The sequence below is a fragment of the Falco rusticolus genome, chromosome 8 (genome assembly GCF_015220075.1).
Source record: "Falco rusticolus isolate bFalRus1 chromosome 8, bFalRus1.pri, whole genome shotgun sequence".
Classification (NCBI taxonomy): Eukaryota; Metazoa; Chordata; class Aves; order Falconiformes; family Falconidae; genus Falco; species Falco rusticolus.
In genome coordinates, this window is record NC_051194.1 from 41,229,333 (window position 1) to 41,249,388 (window position 20,056).

The 20,056-nt window shown below is 39.8% G+C and overlaps 1 protein-coding gene across 1 annotated transcript in view; it reads right to left on the minus strand.

Moving 5' to 3' along the window:
* The window catches only part of LOC119152028 (dipeptidyl peptidase 4-like), a 40,666-nt gene extending 24,643 nt beyond the window's left edge, over positions 1 to 16,023 (minus strand). The window contains exons 1-10 of the mRNA XM_037396621.1: positions 15,912 to 16,023; positions 15,748 to 15,832; positions 8,510 to 8,608; positions 7,841 to 7,935; positions 7,648 to 7,722; positions 5,674 to 5,726; positions 5,506 to 5,578; positions 4,209 to 4,329; positions 3,627 to 3,787; positions 1,599 to 1,702 (exon numbers count right to left, since the gene is read on the minus strand). Of these exons, the coding sequence (XP_037252518.1) occupies positions 1,599 to 1,702; positions 3,627 to 3,787; positions 4,209 to 4,329; positions 5,506 to 5,578; positions 5,674 to 5,726; positions 7,648 to 7,722; positions 7,841 to 7,935; positions 8,510 to 8,608; positions 15,748 to 15,832; positions 15,912 to 15,917 (872 nt within the window). The 5' untranslated portion in view covers positions 15,918 to 16,023. The remainder of the gene's footprint in view (positions 1 to 1,598; positions 1,703 to 3,626; positions 3,788 to 4,208; positions 4,330 to 5,505; positions 5,579 to 5,673; positions 5,727 to 7,647; positions 7,723 to 7,840; positions 7,936 to 8,509; positions 8,609 to 15,747; positions 15,833 to 15,911) is intronic.
* Positions 16,024 to 20,056: the final 4,033 nt, after the last annotated feature.

The following is a 20,056-nucleotide window of genomic DNA, read 5'->3' on the forward strand; positions in this document are numbered from 1 at the left end:
CCAGGCAGGTGGGGTGGTGCAGTATGACACCAATTCAAACTTCTTTTTACTCAGAAGTTAGCTCCAAGGAAGTAAAAATAGACTTTTTCACCACAAAAATTAACCTTTCCTGTCTTATAGTGGTATAAATAGACATACTGTGCAAATATTCACTACTTTGTGCTTCGCGGAGCAAAACTACCCAACAGCAACATTACACATGCCTTGCCCTTTCCTACTCGTGTACTTTCTGCTCTTGCAAAATTCCCTAAGACTTGTTCTGGCCACCACAATGTTTGCAGGACGCATATGTTGAGGCTTAACTATTATTTGCATCAGCTGTTGGGAGAAAGAATAAGTTTCCATCTTTGCACTCATCCAAGACTTTATCTTTGTATTAATCCTGATTTACAGAGTGCTACATTCATTCAAAAATGGATTACTAACTCCATGTAACTCAAGCCTGTCTTAGCTAGATGGGTACAAGGCTGGAATGGAGATAGATCATAGTTATTCTCCCCAGGTCACACAGCAGCATTGTTCAGCTTTCATTAGGTGGTAACAAAAGGTAAAATGTAACTCTGAGACAGCAGAGATCTTAGCTGGATTGGCCACAACATAAAGGGCTTTTAAAACTGAAAAAAAGGCACTGAAATTCTGGAGAAAAGCAGTGCACAACAGTATATAACATCTAGCTACAGCAGTGTTACTGTATGTAGAGAAAGCATAAAGAACAACACATTCACAAAAAACTTGCGTATCTCTGTTAACACAGACATGTTAGTCAAACTGTGGTGAAGACTGAAACAGAGTAACACTGATATTCCAGTTACAGTTTTTTGGCCACCACGTACAAAATGCTGGGTTTATGCATTAGCTAACAGACCTCTTTTGTTTTTTCTGAAGTTTATCGGTATAACCTGTGCTTCCACACCCATCATGCTTGTAAGTGCAAACCTCTAAAAAATTTCCACAATACTGTTAAAAAGAAAAAAACAAACCCCAAGATCTGGGATACTAAATTCTGTGTGCATGCATTTTAAATCAATTTAGCTGCTCTTTACAAAATACGTTTATACCATGTTGTGCATTTCCAGTGGCATTTTGAGAAATAAAATTTTCCATTTACTGTGAGAGGTGCTGGTTTTCACCATGTTTCCAAAGAAAACAAACATTTTAAGTATAAATCTGAAGACAACCATGATACCTTGCCTTAGCAAGGAGTCTGCTTCCAATGAAATCAAATCTTCACTTACCATTAAGGCTTTGGGTTTTTTCTCCCCAGTGGAATTGGAATACATATATTATAATTTGATTATACCAAAACTTGCTCATATTAAAGTTGTACTGTGAAATGACTTCACCATAGTTAGACTCCACTGAATGTGATGAGCCAAGAACTTGTCACATTCTGAATATAACATACATGGAATATGCCATCTATATATAATCACTAGGAGGATAATCTCTGTGCAGATTTTCTCTGGTAAATCTTGTTGCTACCAGAGCTGCATGACTGGGAAAAACTGCCATATACACTGAATATAGGGTGGTCACACATGAAAGCTCCTCCTCTCCCACCAAAAGAAACAAGCAAATATTTCACCAAAATTTCTTACCCTGATATTATTTCTGCAGGTGGAGAAATTTCAGCAGAGTGGATAGTAGGAAGCAATTTGGTATCCACAATAAAGAACTGCACAGTTGGATTTGTAGCTCCTGCCTAAAAATAAAATTTTTCATTGTATTTTTGAAGAGAGAATATTCTTGGTGAAATAAGTGAAACTATAGATGAAGAAATTACTACAGACAGGTAGAACCAGCCAACTCCAAACACGTGAAAAGACAAGTTCCTAAATGCAGTTCTTAAGATTGATACATAAATTATCCTTTGTATTTTTTTCCCTATGAAAGTGTTAGTTATGTGTTTCTAGATAAGAAAGACTACTACATTTAGAAACGTTCATAACTACACAGGGCTCACTGTACCCAAAGCAGTATTTGACCATATCTCGTCCCACGTGCCACACACAGTACCTAACAGTGAATCAAATCCATTGCTAACAGACAGAAAAGCACTTCACAGAAACAGACACTTCACATTAAATGATCGTATAATAGCTGCCTATACCACCACCAAAGCTGTGACTGCAGCACTTACCCCGCTATTTTAGTAGCGCTACTGACAGCAATATAACTGTGTCAGTAAGGGCTTCTTCTCTAGAAGTTAACTAGCCAAATCCTCATCATAAGGTTAGGTACCTGTAGTTGACCTGCCTCCAGAAGTCAGCAATATTCCAAACAAAAGCAGTTTGTAATAGAAGGTGCAATTTAAATTGGCAGTTTATTCCACACCTACATCTCCTCATGGCACCATGCTCAGGGCAGAGCACCTGCAGCTGCCAATGAGCCCAGCAGCTCACTGTGAGCATTAGTGACCTTTTGGGGGTGGCTCGAAGGCGATAGGCAAAGGCCATGTGCTCCTGAAGCTTTGGGAAGTGTAGGGAGTGACTGGCCACAGCTGCTGCAGAGAAAGCTGAACTCGACACAAAGAGGACTGGGGGCAGCTTCTCAACCAGACAAACAGCTCTAGCAGTTGAGCAATCAGACAGCTGTATCAGCTGTTCTGCCCCAGTTAATCAGAAGAGTGAAATTATCCTCCTGAGCTGGCCAGACCAGCAGGGATGGGGGGGGGGAAGATATAGGTGTCTCAGCCCAACACAGAGTATAAAAACCAAACAATGAACAGAAAGAACTGAAGTGATGTGCTGGAGATGGTTTCAGCCCACATATTCCTTCCCAGCAATGGGGATGCCCAGCATTGTGGCAGCGAACATATTCTGGAGACAGCAACGAGAACCACGTTTGTATTGTGATTCAGCGGTATAGTGCGATTGCTGTACTCTAAGCGTAATTTGTACTTGTGTCTTAAGTGCACTGCTGCACTGCTCTGCTAACTCAAAATCCTCTGTAATGTCAAATAACTTCACACAGGTAAATCCTGTATTAAACACGAAACCCTCCACATGTGGAGTATCTGAAAGAACCTGTTTGGTGCATACTGGACTCTGACTCTCACATCATCTAGTCCAGTGCCAACTGTGCCACATGCAGTGGGCACAAAGTCATGTGGAGAGGAAGGGGGAGGAGAAGGAGCTGTATGCACTAAAGGCTTCACTCTCATAGCTAAAACTGAAAGAGCTTTTGGTGGGGGCAAAGAAACTCCATCAGCAAATTCCTCCCCTTCATCCCAATACCTATATTGGGTATGCAACAACTAAAAATGCTACATTAGTTGAAAAAGATTCCATTATCAATGGACCATGCACAACCCAAACACAATGCACACCTTCCAAATGCTTTATACCAACTTCAACTCTGAAAAGCTTTTTTGGCTCAACATCTACTTGCTACCTCAAAATTTTCTGGTGAAACAACAAAACCTTAAATAATTTTTTTTCCTTTTTGCTTTCCCCTGGAGATAATCAAATACTTTAACATTGCCAGATGCTGTTGACTTCAGAAAGAGTAATCACAGCAAGCTGTTGAGGAAAGACAGACAATATTTTCATTAGCAGAAACTGATTAAATGAGACTACTCTCTTAATGAAACTGCAGAACAGCCATGACTAACAAATAACACAAACCTTAGGATATGGGATTCTAATTGTCTTTGGATACTGCAAGGTGTCTTCAGAGTAAAAGGAATACTCTATAACAGGAACTTCTGTATCATTAAATGCTGCATATGCCACAAAATTGCCATTTGGAGACCACCACAGAGCAGAATGGGTGCCAAACATTTCCTCTGAAAGAGATGCAAATATGTTTAAGTTATAATTGATAAATAGGTTCTTCTATCCTAGCTACTGTTCTCATTGTTTTTAGTAGGATTTTTTTTTAAATTTAATTTCAGATACCGAAGTGCAGACTGTTTATTGGGGTTCTGAAATAAGACATTAGATCAATTCTTGTAATCATTCATATGAAACCAATTCATGCACTATGATTTCCAGTGATGTACTGCCAGTTAGGCGAACTCATTTCTGTTCTTAGATCCTCACACTAGCCAGGTGTTAAGCTCAGGTAAGGATACATGCTTCTATTAAAATACAGACTTGGATTATTTTGAACTTCTTAATGATAAGAAATAACAGTTATAATAATAATTACAATAGAAAAAAGTTTTGACAATGTAATACAAAGTAAAATATGCTTGACATAGTTACCTTCATAAACCCAATCTGGTATTCCATTGAAAATTTTATTTTCTTCTCCATTTTTAGTGATTTGCACAGATTCTGCCATTGGTGAAGCTTTTATATAAACATTATTCTTCCAAACATATGCCTGCAAAACATCACTGTGATTACAATTATTATTAGAGTAAATCCTACTTCCTTTCTTTGCCTCATCTACTGGGAAATTTACTTTTTACACCAGATGACAAAAATTGTCTTTGAAAGCTATATTTCACCAAAACATCACCGATGCTTAACAAACCTGAATCACTCATACAAATCATGTGTAGCAACCTAACTTCAGGCCTAGATGCAAAAAAACAATCAACTATGATGAATAAGTACCGTATCAAGTTTTGAAAACCTTGCTATTTGTTTTCTGCTGAGATACAAGTTTATCTTCCTTCACTAGGAGTTGTTTTCCATTAATTGCCTTTCAAAGAAAACTATCTACTTTGGTAAGACATCGATGGGGGTCTCAGCATTGCCAATAGAGCTGCTAAGATGGTGCATTTCTCCAGTAGTGCTCAGAACTCCTCTAGTTTTTGGCACCTGCCTGCCTCTCTAGTCACCCCTGTTTTTCCTTGCCAACAACTTAACAACACAGTTTTATTCCACAGCTTCCCTCAGAGATGTGGAAAGCTCTTTTCAACATCCTTCGCTTCTGTGGCTGGGCTCTATAATTGCTACACTACAAGCAATAAGAATAAATAAACACCACATTCTCCTGTGATAGTTCTTTGGTCATTTCCAATGATCACCATAGGGAACGCACAAGCCTTGCAGACACAGTGGTTGTCACCACTGCAATGGATTAGGAGGAGAGGAGGAGGAAAATAGCAGGGGGAAAGAGTACAAGAGAGATTTTGATCCTCTAATCCCTGTTACATGCATCCATCAAATAAAACTTCATTGATCATGGTGTAATTAGGAGATAAAAATCACAGTGATGATTAAGTAGACAATTGTAATGCTGCTGCCTTTGAAAAGGGTGAGCAACTGTCTGCAACTGTAACAACATGAAGTTCCTGTGCATTTGTGCATTTCATGACTTCTGGGATCACTATTACTTTACTTTCGGGAACACATTTTCATTAAAGAACAAAACAAAACACACAGAGGAGTTCTGGAGTCTTTCCAGCAACAGTAGCCAATTTGGAAGCTAGTTCAGCTACTTTTATCTAGCAGTAAGAAAGTCCCAAAACCTCTAGGGTACAGCAACATGAGCATCCATGTCATGTGTACAACAAATGACTGTTTATATGTTTCATTTATCTTTACTAACCAGTTTGTGACCAACAGGTGACCAGGATATATACTGTATATCTTTATGTAGTAGTCCGTCATCTAAGATAGCACTGGAAAAACAAAACCAGAATGCAGCTAAATCACTGAAATGTCATTTCATTCAAAATAATGTTAAAACTATGTCTTGCGTGCAAAAATTACTGACCTGGTATTGAAATCATAGATGTGATATGAAGCTGTATAGGAATGCCTCCACAACTGCAAAAGAATTATTTTGATATTAAGAAAACAAATTTCACCAGGATTCACATCTCTTACAGTTTGGACTACCTCTGAAACCCTCCTCACGCTTTTGCTTAAGACAAAACACAATGGACGTACAACAGTAACAAATCTCTGCAAGGTCTAAGGGAAAACTGAGGAACTGCCACCCCTCTGTGGTCATCACTTAAACACTATGACAGAAGCCACTGACTGATTAAGGACAGAGATACAGAGGCTAGAGATGCTGCAGGTTTTCAGAAATCCTTGTAGCTACATGGCAGACTATTGTAGCTATGCACAGCTCATCCTCCTCCTTCTGCCTTACTGGCGCACTTGCCGTTTTCTATCTCATTTTCTGTGCTCTATTATTTAACTTGGCATCATATTGTTTAGTAGTCCCCGCAAGTCCCAGCAGCGTTTCTCTAGCAGTTCCTCCAGTTCCAGGGTGACCTATTCCCATTTATATTATCACAGAAATAAAGCCTTTCTCTCAGAAATCTGCCTTAAAGTCTGTATCACTCTGTGGGCACTTACAGAGAGAAAGATGATGACGATAATGTAGACACATTTAAATGTATTCACTACGTGGGGCTGAATAGGTTTGAGTTAGCCCACGGTGTTGACATGTTACAATAATGCTACCTTCTACAATGGTTCTTGAAGATTTGTATAAAGATATAAAACAATAACTTAGTACTACACAACCAGATGGCTATTACATAAGAAGTGTCTACATCCTCATGATTCATTTTGTTGCTCTGTTTTCTTGCAATAAAAATTAATAACAACATAACTTTCAATCAAACTATTATATAAATTTCTTGCTTCAGCATGAAAATAAAATTAACTCTTATGACTGCAACAAGTAAAATACTATAGGGCAATAAATCATGAGCAGAGGGGATGTCTAGGGTGACTGTAAAAATGTAAGCCATTTTGTGGCCACTAATGATGCAGTGAAATAATTCTGAACAATTCAGAAAGACAACAGGTAACTGGCTTAGTAGTACCTAACAAGGAAGCTAAAACTGGCAGAAAGTGATGACTGAGTGCATGGATTGTGGCTGGCACAGCGTGAGCCGTTCTTGGACTGCAGAGCCAGAACGTGTAGACTGAGCTCAGTGACACCGTGCTCGCGTGTTTGTACACTGCACAAGTCGGCACTAAGTTTTTTTTTACAAACAAAACAAGCAGCTTTCTAGAAACAAACAACAACAAAGTTACTGGCTTCTCAGTGCACACACAGGTCAAATTATCACCTCCATTAGGTTTCTGAAACTGTCCTCAGCTGGCGCACAGAGCCAGATTTTCACACCACCTGGCATAAAGACAGGATGACCTTTGCTGCATAGCTCAGCACCAAGCCAGGATAAGGCATCACGCTGGAGGCTTTTCATGTGCTTGCTGACAAGGCACAAGAGGAACAAGACACCCAAGTCCGCTCCAAGCACAAGAGGACAGCTTCTCTTGTAAACACATGTTGCCTTTCATTCACCTCTGTTTTAAATTCTTATGTCCTAACGTCACCATATATATACATAGCATGTATGCACAAGTATACAAGCATATCTACTCATCACTCCTCCTTACCCACACAACTCCTTGGGCAGTAATGCCTATCTACCTTTCTAGCTTGTCTTCCCAGATAAACCATCCAGCCTCACTCTTCCTGTGATATCTCTCCACCCACTGTTCATCCAGCTTCTTTTCTCAAGCAACCATATCTCTTCTGCCAGGCTCGCAGACAATATCAGCCTCTTTCCTCCTCCTGCCTGCTCAACTTCACTGTTCCCTTGCAGTCATCAATCTCATTCATCCATACTCCTGCATTTCACTCACATTCTCTCAGCCTCTCAGTTATTCCCAAACCTTTATTTCCCAGTTTCACCCTCGGAGAAGTAAAGTGCACTTATACCTTTGTATAGCTGTACTGCAGAAGAGCAAACTTTTGGTCAGGAGACAATATAACTGTGGTTGCCTTGTATTTATCCTTCAACAAAAGAAAGAAGGAACACATTAAACACTGATTCCAAAAAAAGGCATAGAACAAAATGTTAAATGCAATACCTTTCCCAATGTCTGCATATATAATATATAAATCAACATACTAATGTTGTATTCGCCAAGATTACTGAGGGTGTTCCGGTGTCAGCGTTGAAACGCAGCACGTCCCCATTAGCAGTTTTGTGCAGATACTGATTTCCTAGAAGAACAAGAGAGCTGCTAATAAACAATAAGTAAAATGCTCACCAGACACTTCTCTTTTCCCCTTAAGTTTTTAAGCAGGAAATAAAATTTAAAAAAATCTGGTCAATGTTGTGTTTCCTACTTCTGTAATGAAAGAACACTTATAGCACAAGAACATTGACAAAATGTAGTCCTGGGGCTCGCAGCCCCCACCTTCTGGCATCTCCTTCCCTTGGGGCAGCAGGCATATTCAAAAGGAAAAGCACCCAGTATCCTCCTGCTCCCCAATAGCCTGATGCACAGGAAGCTGACACACTTGAGGATAACACGCTTCTACAAAAAAGCACAGAAGTAAGCATGCTTTTTCAGCAGTAGGAGAATATAGCTCACCATGAATGTGAACACGTATCTAAGAGGAAAAAAAAAAATAAAAAAATCACAAGTCTTTGAGCTATGCACCCTTCTATAATGGCATCGTTAAATAATTTTTTTTTTTTTTCAGGATACAATAGTCACCTTAGCATGAAGATACACATTTACTGAAGGCAATACATTTTCTTGACATTCATGCTGAATGTAGAATGAATTACCTGAAATCCACTGCAAATTATGTGTTCTGTACTTATAGTCATTGTTCAAGTAATTCTGTAGAGTATATGTTCTTCGTGAATCAGGCTCAGAGGTACTTTCTGAAAGAAAGAGACAGAAGAGATACTTTGATATTGCTGCAAATTCTTCCACCCAGCTTCCTAACCTGATACTAAAATAAGCGAGGTTTTGTTGTTGGTTATTGATGTGTTTTAGCTAACCAGCTCTAAAGTACTAGAAGTGAAAAGGCGCTAAAGCTTTACTGCAAGATAAATTCAACAAGCACCAAATAAAAGGAGTATCAGTGAGAGCACTCAACGAACTCATGTAAAAAATACAGATGACTTTTCTCTGCTGCTTTTTTACTTTAAGGTATATAAGAGCTGTTATCTTTTGAGCAAATGAAAATACCTTTTTGACAGTGACAAAAATAAGCAGAAGACCTCTAGGCTTCTTATCTCAGGAAACGCATACTTGTACTCCTCAAAAATTGAAAAGAAGTGATCTTAGTGCCTTTCCCCCCTATGCTCACTCTGGGAACCTCACTGCAGAGCCCTGACTGCTAATATTTGCATCAGACATCAATTGTGGGGTGGATCATGCAAAGCAGAGGTATACGTGCTCATGTTTGAGAGCAGTGGATGGGTAAGGTTGTCCAGATGAATGAAATGTGGCATCCATGTGATTAGATGTACAAACCTTGAAACACACCCTAAAATTAAAGCAGCTACTGTACTTTATCACATATTCCATAATACTGCTGCTCCTTTTCACGAACCCTTCAATTGTGAATCATCTGCTTATCATTAAACTAAAATTTAAGAAATGTCTCAAATAAAACATCTGAGGAGCAGTAAAATTTTCAGAGAAGGTCTAATTTAGAAAAAAAATATTAAATCACAAACACTTACTGATAAACTTATTCAGAAATAACTGGTTAAATATTTATCCCACTCTTGATGTGTTTTTAACCAAATATCATGTTTACTGCAACATTACTATTTTGACTGCAAAATTAAAGCCAAGTAACTGTGTTACTATGAAAAGACTAAAGTGAAACTTTGAATACAGTTAAGCTAATGAGTTTGGTCATCAGCTCCAGCACACTGCAGTCAACTTCTATGAAAAATATTCCTTTCTTACCGGCTGCAGTGCATAAGCTACTCTTTCCAAAGTCTAAAGGTTCAAATAATGATGATGATGATGATAATAAATGGTTTGTGAGTCTTTGTGATCTTTTTCCACTGAGAACAAAGGCTACAATTCTTGAATTCAGGTGTGTAATTCTCTCCCTGCTTCCTTCACTGCTCTTTGGTTTTTATCGAAACCTAAACCTGAAAACTACCTTCATACAAATCTACACAGTCCAAGAAAAAAATAATTTTTATTTCAACTGGCTAAATCATTCCTTTTTGGTTAATACCTGTACAAATCGAAAGACCTAGGATAAAACCAATTGACAAAGACACTCAAGTACAGAAGTGGTGACTGAACAACTGAGATAATAACCTGCCCCTATCAATTCTGAGAGTCCCAGTCTTTCAGATACTTTAAAACAGACGGCCTCTTCTTTCATTACACTGAAAAAACCAGAGTGCAAAGTCTTTAGGGACATACACATAGAAAAGCACCTCAATAATTTTTGCAGATTGTCTTTCTGCAGGTTAAATGAATGTGACATCTCGAACATGGCAAGAAGATATTTCTATTAGATATTATAGTTTTACTCTTATTTCCAAACAATAAGCACATTGCATATATACAGCACAGACTGTACAGCCATTACTGCAATAAAAGTCAAGAGCCATAACAATGATTTTAGTGTAAGAAGCTCAGTAAAGGTTAAAAAAAATTGCGTGCTCAGTTCCATTTCAAATTTGCCTGTTCTAAAATATTACTAGTCTAGAATTCTTGCTTATGAAGTTTCCGTGAGAATATTAATTTCTCAGGTTAATTATTCTATATTAACTGAATATTTAATTTGATGGATTATGAACAAGTGTGTATTTGATATTCATGCACAGTTGTCTAGTTGGGAATATCACTTCTCTCCTTCCTAATTGAGTGTCATTTTCAATTAGAGGGGCTTCAGAAAGCAACAAAATTCTCTCTTGGAAAAGGAGGAGCACCCAGACAGGTGGCTGATGAACAGGTTTAGGGATTTTTCCAAACTGATGAATGTTTTTCCCCCTGGTGACATACATATTTTGCTGAGGTCTCATTACTAAAAATCAGGCCACTATTAAGATTTGTTGGCTGTGTATAAAATTAAAATTTCATTTTCTGTCAACACCTTCCACATAGTAACTGAATATGAAAACATACGTCAAGCTGTAAGGATATAGTCATAAAAGTTCTAGCTGAAGTATTTTTTTAATTTGCGAGACAGGCCACTACCAGATATTCTTACGTAGCCACATTATGCCACTGACCAAAGATAGTCAACATACATTGAATTCTGTATTTCAGTTCTTGTCCAGATTCCATTTGAAAAAAAAAGTGTCAAACAGGTTAATTTTGATGAAATAAAGCAGTTGTTGACATTCAAGAGCATTTTATTGGCTTTGAAGATTCGATATGGATCAATATATGTTCATATTTTAGCAAAACAGCTTCTTTCAGTCTCAGGTTCCTCAAAGAGGCTAAGAAGGTTGAATTTTCTTGCTATCTTTCTTTTCTGACTATTCCAGAAACAGACTTATTTTTCTAAATTCCAAATGACTAGCTCTTCATCTCTACCCTATTCTCAGGTTTATAGTATGACACATCATCATACCAAAATCTAAAGTTATTGACAAATTACTTTTGGTATATATATTGTATATTCCCCAGTGTCAACCCACATTTTACTAATTTCCATATGTAATACAAAAAGAGCAAGAAATTATGTAACCAAGTCAAAAGACACGGAAAACTATAAAGCCAGTAATAACAGAAGCTTTAGTGCGTGCTCACCACTACCAAGGGAGACTAGAAGAACGACAAGGGAAAGATGACTACAAGCATGATACTCGGCAATAATGAGAAAAGAAAGGACAGAGAAATGATAAAAATCAGAAAAAGGTGAATGAGTATTGCCATTTTTTAGTGACAGCAGAACAAGAGCAAGAATCATCTGCAACCTAAGAATGTAATTTAGGAGCAGCATGAGAGATGCAAGAAGGGAAACCTGACTGATTCAGTAGTTAGTCAGAAAAGTAAGTGAAATTTTAGGCTATTTTTTCTAAACCTTCTTCTTCCCTGTTTCTCTTCCAACGTGTGTAAAAAAGCACTCAAAAACCTTCCTCCCTACACTCAAGCCCCCAGTTAGTGCCTGACATATGTGACAGTTACAGCACAGAAATGAATTTCTGGCAAAGAAGAAAGTAAAATTGACTGTGCTGAGTCAGGCCAAAGGGTCACTTAACTCAGAATTCCACCTGATACCCAGGGGTTGCTACTGGGCATCCAGGAGAGACTAGAACTACCAGGTGAGCATCAGGGCGGTTCACCCAGGCATCACACTCTGGGAATGCAGAGACTTCCCCAGGGGGAGGTAATCATTAACTCTGGAGTCCCTCTCAAATTTGCCCCAACGTTTGAATTAAGGTAGATAACCAAGTTAAATGACAGTTACAGAAGTCAAGGTCATATAGCAGGGAAACACTTCCATTCGCTATCTTTTCTTTCACTGGCTAGAGCAGTTACATATCCACACGTGACATGAAGACTACAAGGACCCTGTAACGCAGAGCAAGGTGCATGAATACATGGGGAAAAGAGATTAGTTAGAACAGTCAGATTCAAGCCAAAAGACCGGTCAGACAATTCTACAGAATACAGCAGGTTAATTGCCGTGTTGTGAGTATCTCCCATACAACTCTGGAGAGAATTTCAGCCATGATTTTGAATGAAGTCCTTTGAAGTTAGGTTACTGTAATTAACTATCGCTCGCTGCTTATATAACAGTTCTCTAAAAAAACCCACACATAGTCAAGATTCTTATCTAAACCTTAAATTTCTGAATCTAGATTCAAAGAGATTCTACTTCAAAGATCAATTTCTGATCCATAGATTTAAATTCCCTTACAGATTTTCTAGCTTTCTCCCTAAACACACTTAAACCTAACACCTTTCAGTAACTGGCATAACACAGGACCCCTTATTCCCAAGAAAACTGTGCCAGATCACAGCTGCTAGATTAATTCATCTTGTGTCACAGGCAAATACAAGGGCTGTATCCAAAACAGTGTGGCCAGAAGGACAAGGGAAGCAACTGTCCCCCTGTACCTGAGTAGCACTGGTGAGGCTGCACCTCAAATTCTGTGTTCAGTTCTGGGCCCTTGGCTACAAGAAAGGCACTGAAGTGCTGCAGCGTGTCCAGAGAAAGGCAACGAAGCTGGTGAAGGGTCTGGAGCACAAGTCTTATGACGAGTGCCTGAGGGAACCGGGGTTGTTTAGCCTGGAGAGGAAAAGGCTCAGGGGGGACCTTATCACTCTCTACAACTACCCGGAAGGAGGATGTAGGCAGGTGGGGGTAGGTCTCTTTCTCCCAAGTAACAAGTGATAGGATGAGAGGCAATGGCCTCAAGTTGTGCCAGGGGAGGTTTAGATTGGATATTAGGAAAAAATTCTTTACTGAAATGGTGGTCAAGCATTGGAACAGGCTGCCCAGGGAAGTGGTAGAATCACCATCCCTGGAGGTGTTTAAAAAATGTGTAGATGTGGAGCTTAGAGACATGGTTTAGCGGTGGACTTGGCAGTGCTGGGTTAACAGTTGGACTGATGATCTTAAAGGTCTTTTCCAACCTAAATGATTCTGTGATTGAAGTAGCCCCATGTGGTATTAAATATAAAATAAGGTGGCAAAATAGGCAGTGGGTATAAACAAAAAGTATAGAATTTTGTACACAGTTCTGGCAGAAGACCCCCAAAGTAAACAGTGAAGGGCTGCACCCAAATTAGGGAAACTTTTAAGTCTACAGTATTTGTCCATGCTAAATAACTGCCAGAGAAACAGTAGAAATTCCACTTGCCAGGCCTACAGTCCAGCAAACAAGCCAAAATTCCTCCGGTGTGGCAAGATTTCACATCCTTTCACAGCACTGGAAACCATTTATTAAACTAATTCTATGCTGCATGACTACTAGCTTATGAAATGAAAGTACAATGAGAAGCACCGCAGGGAGAAAAACACCAGGCCAAAGGTAAGATATCCAAACTCAAAATTATCTGTATATATCAATAATCATGATTTTCACTCACTGCACAATGCTTGAACTATTGGGATAAAATAAAGACTTGATTGCAATTACAAATTTATTGGAGCAGACTTCAACTTCACACTCATATTCATGTAAGCTGCTGCTGCTCCTCCTGGCCACTGCCCCTTAGTTTTGCCACCTCTCATTTTGTACTCAGGTCAGCACCTGTGTTGACCCAGGAGATATCCTCAGCTGACTTGCATGCCCTGAGGTTGTTCATAAAAGCTATATAATCAAACTGTCAGTGATTAAATGCTCTAACCTGTACTTACAAGCGCACCACCTGTACGCACTCAGCTAACAGAAAACATTTGTTTAGCACCCTTCAGTTAAAAATTCAAAAGCACCCTTCAGTTTCCAAACAATAACGGTCACAGTTGTTATTCAGATGTTACTGCTGGCCTGACCTGGGAAGAGACAGGAATTCCAGTTTTTGAACTGGAAGCTCTCCATCTCAATCCCTGTTTTATCCAGAGGGACCTGGAGAACTACCTGGGTGTGCCAGGTCATTTGCCATGCATTACTTTGAGACACCAGTAAAAAGACTGACACGTTGCCCTACTCTTTTACAACCAAAATGATGCAAGCCAAGGCTGACAGCATGGTGATATTCTGTATGTCACCCAACCTAAGTTTCTTTAAAGTGAAAATCTATTTACTATATAACTCGATGACTGATTCTGAATTGCAGCCACTTCTACAGCAAAAGGACTCCTATGCTACAATTCATGAAATCAGAAAACACATTTCATTTTCAGTAAGACATAGGACTGGCGTTAAGGTAGACCAGCACCAACTCTGCAGCAGAGTTCAGGCCTACATACCGAATTCTTTTGCTAGGTGTTACGCCTGCACACATGCATCTGGTAAGCTATCAAGATCCTTTCCTCTGCTCTTTCCAACTTCTGAAACTAAAAGTACTTTGTGATGTCAAAAATCTGATTTTTTTTTAATAAGTGGCAAAAAGCTGCCCAAAAATAACAGAAAAGAGAGGGAGCATTCACTGACGCAAGTTTTAGCCCAGAAGGTATGTAATTCAGATAAAACCTAAATTTTTCAAAGTCCAGTTAATGACTGTGATGTTAATAATGATAGAACTGAACTGCAAAAAGTTTGATGAAAACTATGCAATATGAACACCAGTGCCACAAGCTTTTCCTCTTTTAACTGACATACAGAAAACCCACCAGAACTTTCTGTGCACATAAGCAATTGCTGTCTCAATTTCTGAACACACTGTCAAGATCAACATAACTTCTTCACGTTTCTCGGGGTGTACCTCACAGAAGACCACCGAGGGTCTACCCTAGAAAACACTTTGCTTCTGCAGAGTTTGCAGAGCTGAATTCTACGTATCACAACTACTCAGCTGTTAATTGTAAGAACACCGAAAAAAAGATTAACCTGCAGCTGTCCTACCAGCTGGAAGCAATACATTGCTTGATGAAGATTTAATGTGTTTCACATTAACGTCCAGAGCTACAAGGATCATCTGGAAAGTACAAACCGATCAGAGTCCGAAAATGCATTCTAGACCTTTTCCTACTTTTCTGACCTTTGTAACTGTGCTGTATGTATTGTTTCACACAATAACGTTAACAAAAGTTCTGCAAATTAAGAGGAAGTATAATTTTAGAAATTGACTAACTGGATTTTTACTGCTGGTTGTACAGCTTTCGGCTGCACCGAAAACGCTGAAAATGATAACGTTTATAACTAGATTTTCTCAGCTCACGTGGGAATCAAGGGACGTTGTAACACACACACCACCCCCTTCCTCCCAGGTAAGCCACCCTGATGAAGTACCTCCCGGTTTCCCAGGACCCAGGAGCTCCAGCTCTATCAACCCCGTTCCCTAAAGCACAAACTTCCCGCAAAACTTTCCCCCCAGTGCAGCGGGGGTCGCGGCTGCGGATCCCCGAGCCCGGCAGAGCCCGAGCCCCGGTGGCCGCAGGGAGCCCCGGCCCCCTCCCCGCCCGGCCCGGCCGCGGACTCACCGCCGGTGAGCAGCGCCAGGGGCACGGCGATGACCGTGATGACGGCGGCGACCCCCAGGATCCCCAGCAGCCACTTCAGGCAGGTCTGCAAGGAGAAGTCCGGTCAGGCGGCAGCAGCCGCAGCCCCCCGCCCAGCCCCATGCCGCCCCCCGTCCCTAGCCCACCTGCATGGCGGAGCGGCGCGGCGCTGGGCGGGACGAGGCGGGGCGGGGCGGAGCGGGGCCGGCGGGGGCCGCTGTCGCTGCCCCGGGCGCAGGAGCCGAGCGGAGCGGAGCCGCCGCCTCGCGGCTCTGCGGTCCTGCCGCCGCGCTCCGGGCTGCCGCGGTGAGCGGGCGGGGGGCCGGGGGCCGGGGGCGGCTGCCGCCCGCAGGGAGCAAGCAGCGGCAGGCACCGCGGGGCGGTGGAAAACCTCGGGTTTTCCGGCTGGCTTAGCGGCTTCGCGTGTATTTTGAGCTGCGGTTTGTCCTTCGGTTGAGGCGCTTGGAGCGCGGTGACACAGCTGTACGTTGAAGAGAAGGGACCTTTGACACTGACAGGATTTCTGTAGGAAATCAGATAACTGCCCCGCAGAGGTCCCAGAAGTGAAACGCCTTCAAACGCTCCTGTCAAAGCTCCTAGTGCGTTGATAACATCAGCATTTCTTGTAAAGTTTCTGCTCTTTGAACTTCCTTCTCTGGAAATCAAGAAAGACTGATTAAATTGCAGGAAGGGCTTATATTTATTTCTTTGGCACTGGTTCCTGGCATAAAAGAGATGGATCTGTTTACAAAAGGGAATTTTATATTAAGACCAGAACGTGGAAGTGTGAGATAAAAGTTTAAAAATTTAGTGCTAGAGATGACCGTGGTTTGTAACATCAGACAATTCCATTTCCAAGGGGAATTTTTATTATGTGTTGATATAGTAGGACTAATTGGTTGAAAAGACAGAATAACTTGTAAATCAAAGCTATAAAGCACTTTGGTTTAAAAAGCTGAGCATCAACAAGTAGTGAGAAAGCTGTGGGAGTTTCTGGAATTATTTTAAGAGAAGAATTCTGGCCTCAAAAAACTAACTGTTGAGTGGTGTGGTCTGTGCTTTCAGTTTGGTCCATCTTAGCTTTTTTCCCCCTCTATTTGCAGAATATTAGCAGTTATCAGAGAGAGACAGAGGTACTTTACAAATTGAGAAATGGAACAGAAAAAGTATGTGGTCCACTAAAGAAAGAAGAGACTTGAGGCCAAGGGGGACAGCAAATATTCTTAGTCTTGCCTTCAAAATACTCGTCAGAGCTTTCATTAAAGTTGTGATGCTTTTTCTTTCGTTCCACTTCTGCAGGCTGAGCACAGCATTCTGCTGCTGTTTCATACGTAATCTGTACCTGGAAGTGAGTCAGTAACTTTTTATGATAGATATAGCTCCTTTAAAGTAACTTAAAGTATTTACAAACATTAAGGGTTTGTCTGTATGGAAGGTAATAGACTTCATTTAGATATAAAGTTATGCTCTGCTCACTGTTGTATACCATTCTCCTTGAGGGGAATGATTATTATTTATTAATTTACTAGTTTAGAATTACTAATTATGAATTTACACTGAGATAGCTATATCAGTTTACCTTAGGGCTACCATCAATGTGCCCTGATAGTTGAGGTATGCAGCTCAGTGTAAGTTTACAATGGAGGATCTAAGGTGCTGCAAATTCACAGCTTGCTTAACACTGATTTCTGTATATAGATAAATCCACTTATATGAAGTATAATCATAGTGAAATGGCAGTCTTTTATATTACTTTTCAAATTATATTCATATATGTATCCTGTATATGCTGTGAGATGCATGACCAGAGTTTCAGAGTGCCTTACAGCTCCACTTAAATACCTACCTGGTATACTGTGCACTCGCTTGTCTTACCAACAAAAATAAAAAAGAAAAACAAAACACCCTACACCACCACCCCACCCCTGGGGTGAATTTTCCTTTTCCCGGTGAGTAGGAATCACAACATATACATAATTCAGCCAATCTGTGCTTTGTTTTGTAAACATTTAACTAGTGATTGTCACTGTGTCGTATAGTACAGTCATGTTAGAATCTATCTTGTGATAAAATATACCTGAATGCTACCAAACATTTCAAAGCCAAGTTGCAGTTTAATAATGTTTTAAGAGTTTATCTGCAAGGTTTTAATGCTTCTCAATGGGTAGTTCTAAAAAGAAAAAAAGGCCTACACTGACAAAGTATATGCCAAGCTTCTGCTAGTTTCAAGTGAGTACAGAATTTTTAGCTTTGGAAATCTGGATTCTTGTATCTGGACCAAAATGTCTAATAATCTACAGTGCTTCTGACTGGTCATGCCAGAGAGGCTTATGGGAACTGATTCTGTACGCAGAACCACCTGAGTGATGCAGTAAGAGTCCATATAGCAGAATATGTTTTCCATTTAGTTGCAGTAGTTCCTAGAGTGATTCTCTACACCCTCAAAAAACCTCCTGTCTGACCAGAGTACCTGTGGTCCCAAAAACAATGCTTCTGGTGCTCTGTCACATTGTCTTTTGTGATAGTAGAGACTTAAAAAGTTGCTTCAGCTAAATATTTCAAATTACTTCATACCAATGTGTTCTTTTGCAATCAGATATGTCTTAATATGATGCCAAGAGATTAAAGGAGTGAATATCCAGCAGTGGCTGCTAAACAATGAAATTTGAGAAGCCATAGTTTTTCCTTGTGTTGTATGCCAAACACAAAAGTATTCATAAAGAAGTTGTATGATTAAGAACAACTGCTTACTAGAAAGAACCAAAATGCAGCTTTCAGCCTGAAGGCTGGCTTTCCCAAACACTTGGTAGGCCTGCCAGATGTGATGTATTGTTCAGACTTCTAGCTTCAGTGAAATTCAAGGCTTTTTAATAAGTCTGTTTATATATTTCTTTCCTCCAGAAATATTTGGTGAAGTCAAACAGGAAAAATTGAAAACATATGCTTTCTGCAGAATAAAAAAGAATTATTGTTTTTTGTATATAGTTTACAGGTACAATAATATTTTCCAGATGTCTCAGTGCGAGGACAATGGCAGACAAAATATGGGCTGGAGAAAGTTTTAAACCAATTCAGTGGTTCACTTCACATGTGCTGTGAGGAAGAAAAGGAAAAAGTGCTATTAACACTGAGGAGTGTTCGAATTCTACTTGACCAAGTGTGTCTTTTGATACCAAGTTTTTTCCAGAAATAATTTCTTTTTGTTTCTTTGCATTTGGAGACTGAAATGGCATAATGACAGTTTTGCAATTCATCATTACACTGGTTCTGTTTGAGAGTACTGTGAAGAGAGTGTTAACTGTAAATCAGGAAAGCAAATGAGAAAAAAACCATGATCTGTGATTAAGCCATTGGGACAATTGTTTTAATGTGTCTAATAGCAACTCTCATTCAGTTCTTTCAAGTTTATGTATTTTTCTTTATAAAATCAATTTCCAGACAACTGAAGATTCTTGCTGTGTCCTCAGAGCACAGTTGAATAGTTACAGTATCTCAGGTTCCTGTTCATTTTTGTTGTATTAATTCCAGTTAGTTGTCTTGTTTTGCTTCAGTATGCTTATTTTTCCACATACTTAGTAAATAGTAAAAATTAGTAAAGAGGAAGGATGCTGCACACTGAGAATATAAAATACGGTTAATAAATGAGATAATATTGGAAACACCTTTTAATATAAGGCTACCTGGAAGCTCTAGGCAGCACATGTGCAGATACACACATGAAGGTGCGCATACACAATGCAGTCAAGACATCTGGGCCAGCGGTACTGTTTTCATAGAACTTGAAGGTATAAGGTTCAGTTTTTTAGTAGAGTGAAGAAGTCAGCACAGAGTGAATGAAAACAAAATAATAAATTTATGCATCATAAACTGCATCTATGATACATTTACAATATATTTTAAATAAGATGGGACCCATACCCTTTTGTAGATTTAAAAACTCCTATCGGGTGCAGAAGGACATTGCAACAGTGCCATCTTTTATAGCATGCCAGTCAAGACCTGTCATACACACCAGGGCATATGATTTTAATAAGCCATACACAGTCTGTGTCCTTGACTGGAAGGATTAATGTTTCTGAGAGTGAATGAGGCTGTAGCCATATAGGTAACGCTGAAACATGCTCCCGGGCATGATTCCCTGAAGCAGTCCCATTCCTTTATTTGCCAAGAGCAAATTGAAGCCCCCTCATACAAGCAGCGGCACCACAGGCAATGCAATCAACATTATAACTGACAGCTGTTGCTCCATTGCCTGAAGCCTTTGAAAACCATCTATTATTTAAAAGGAATC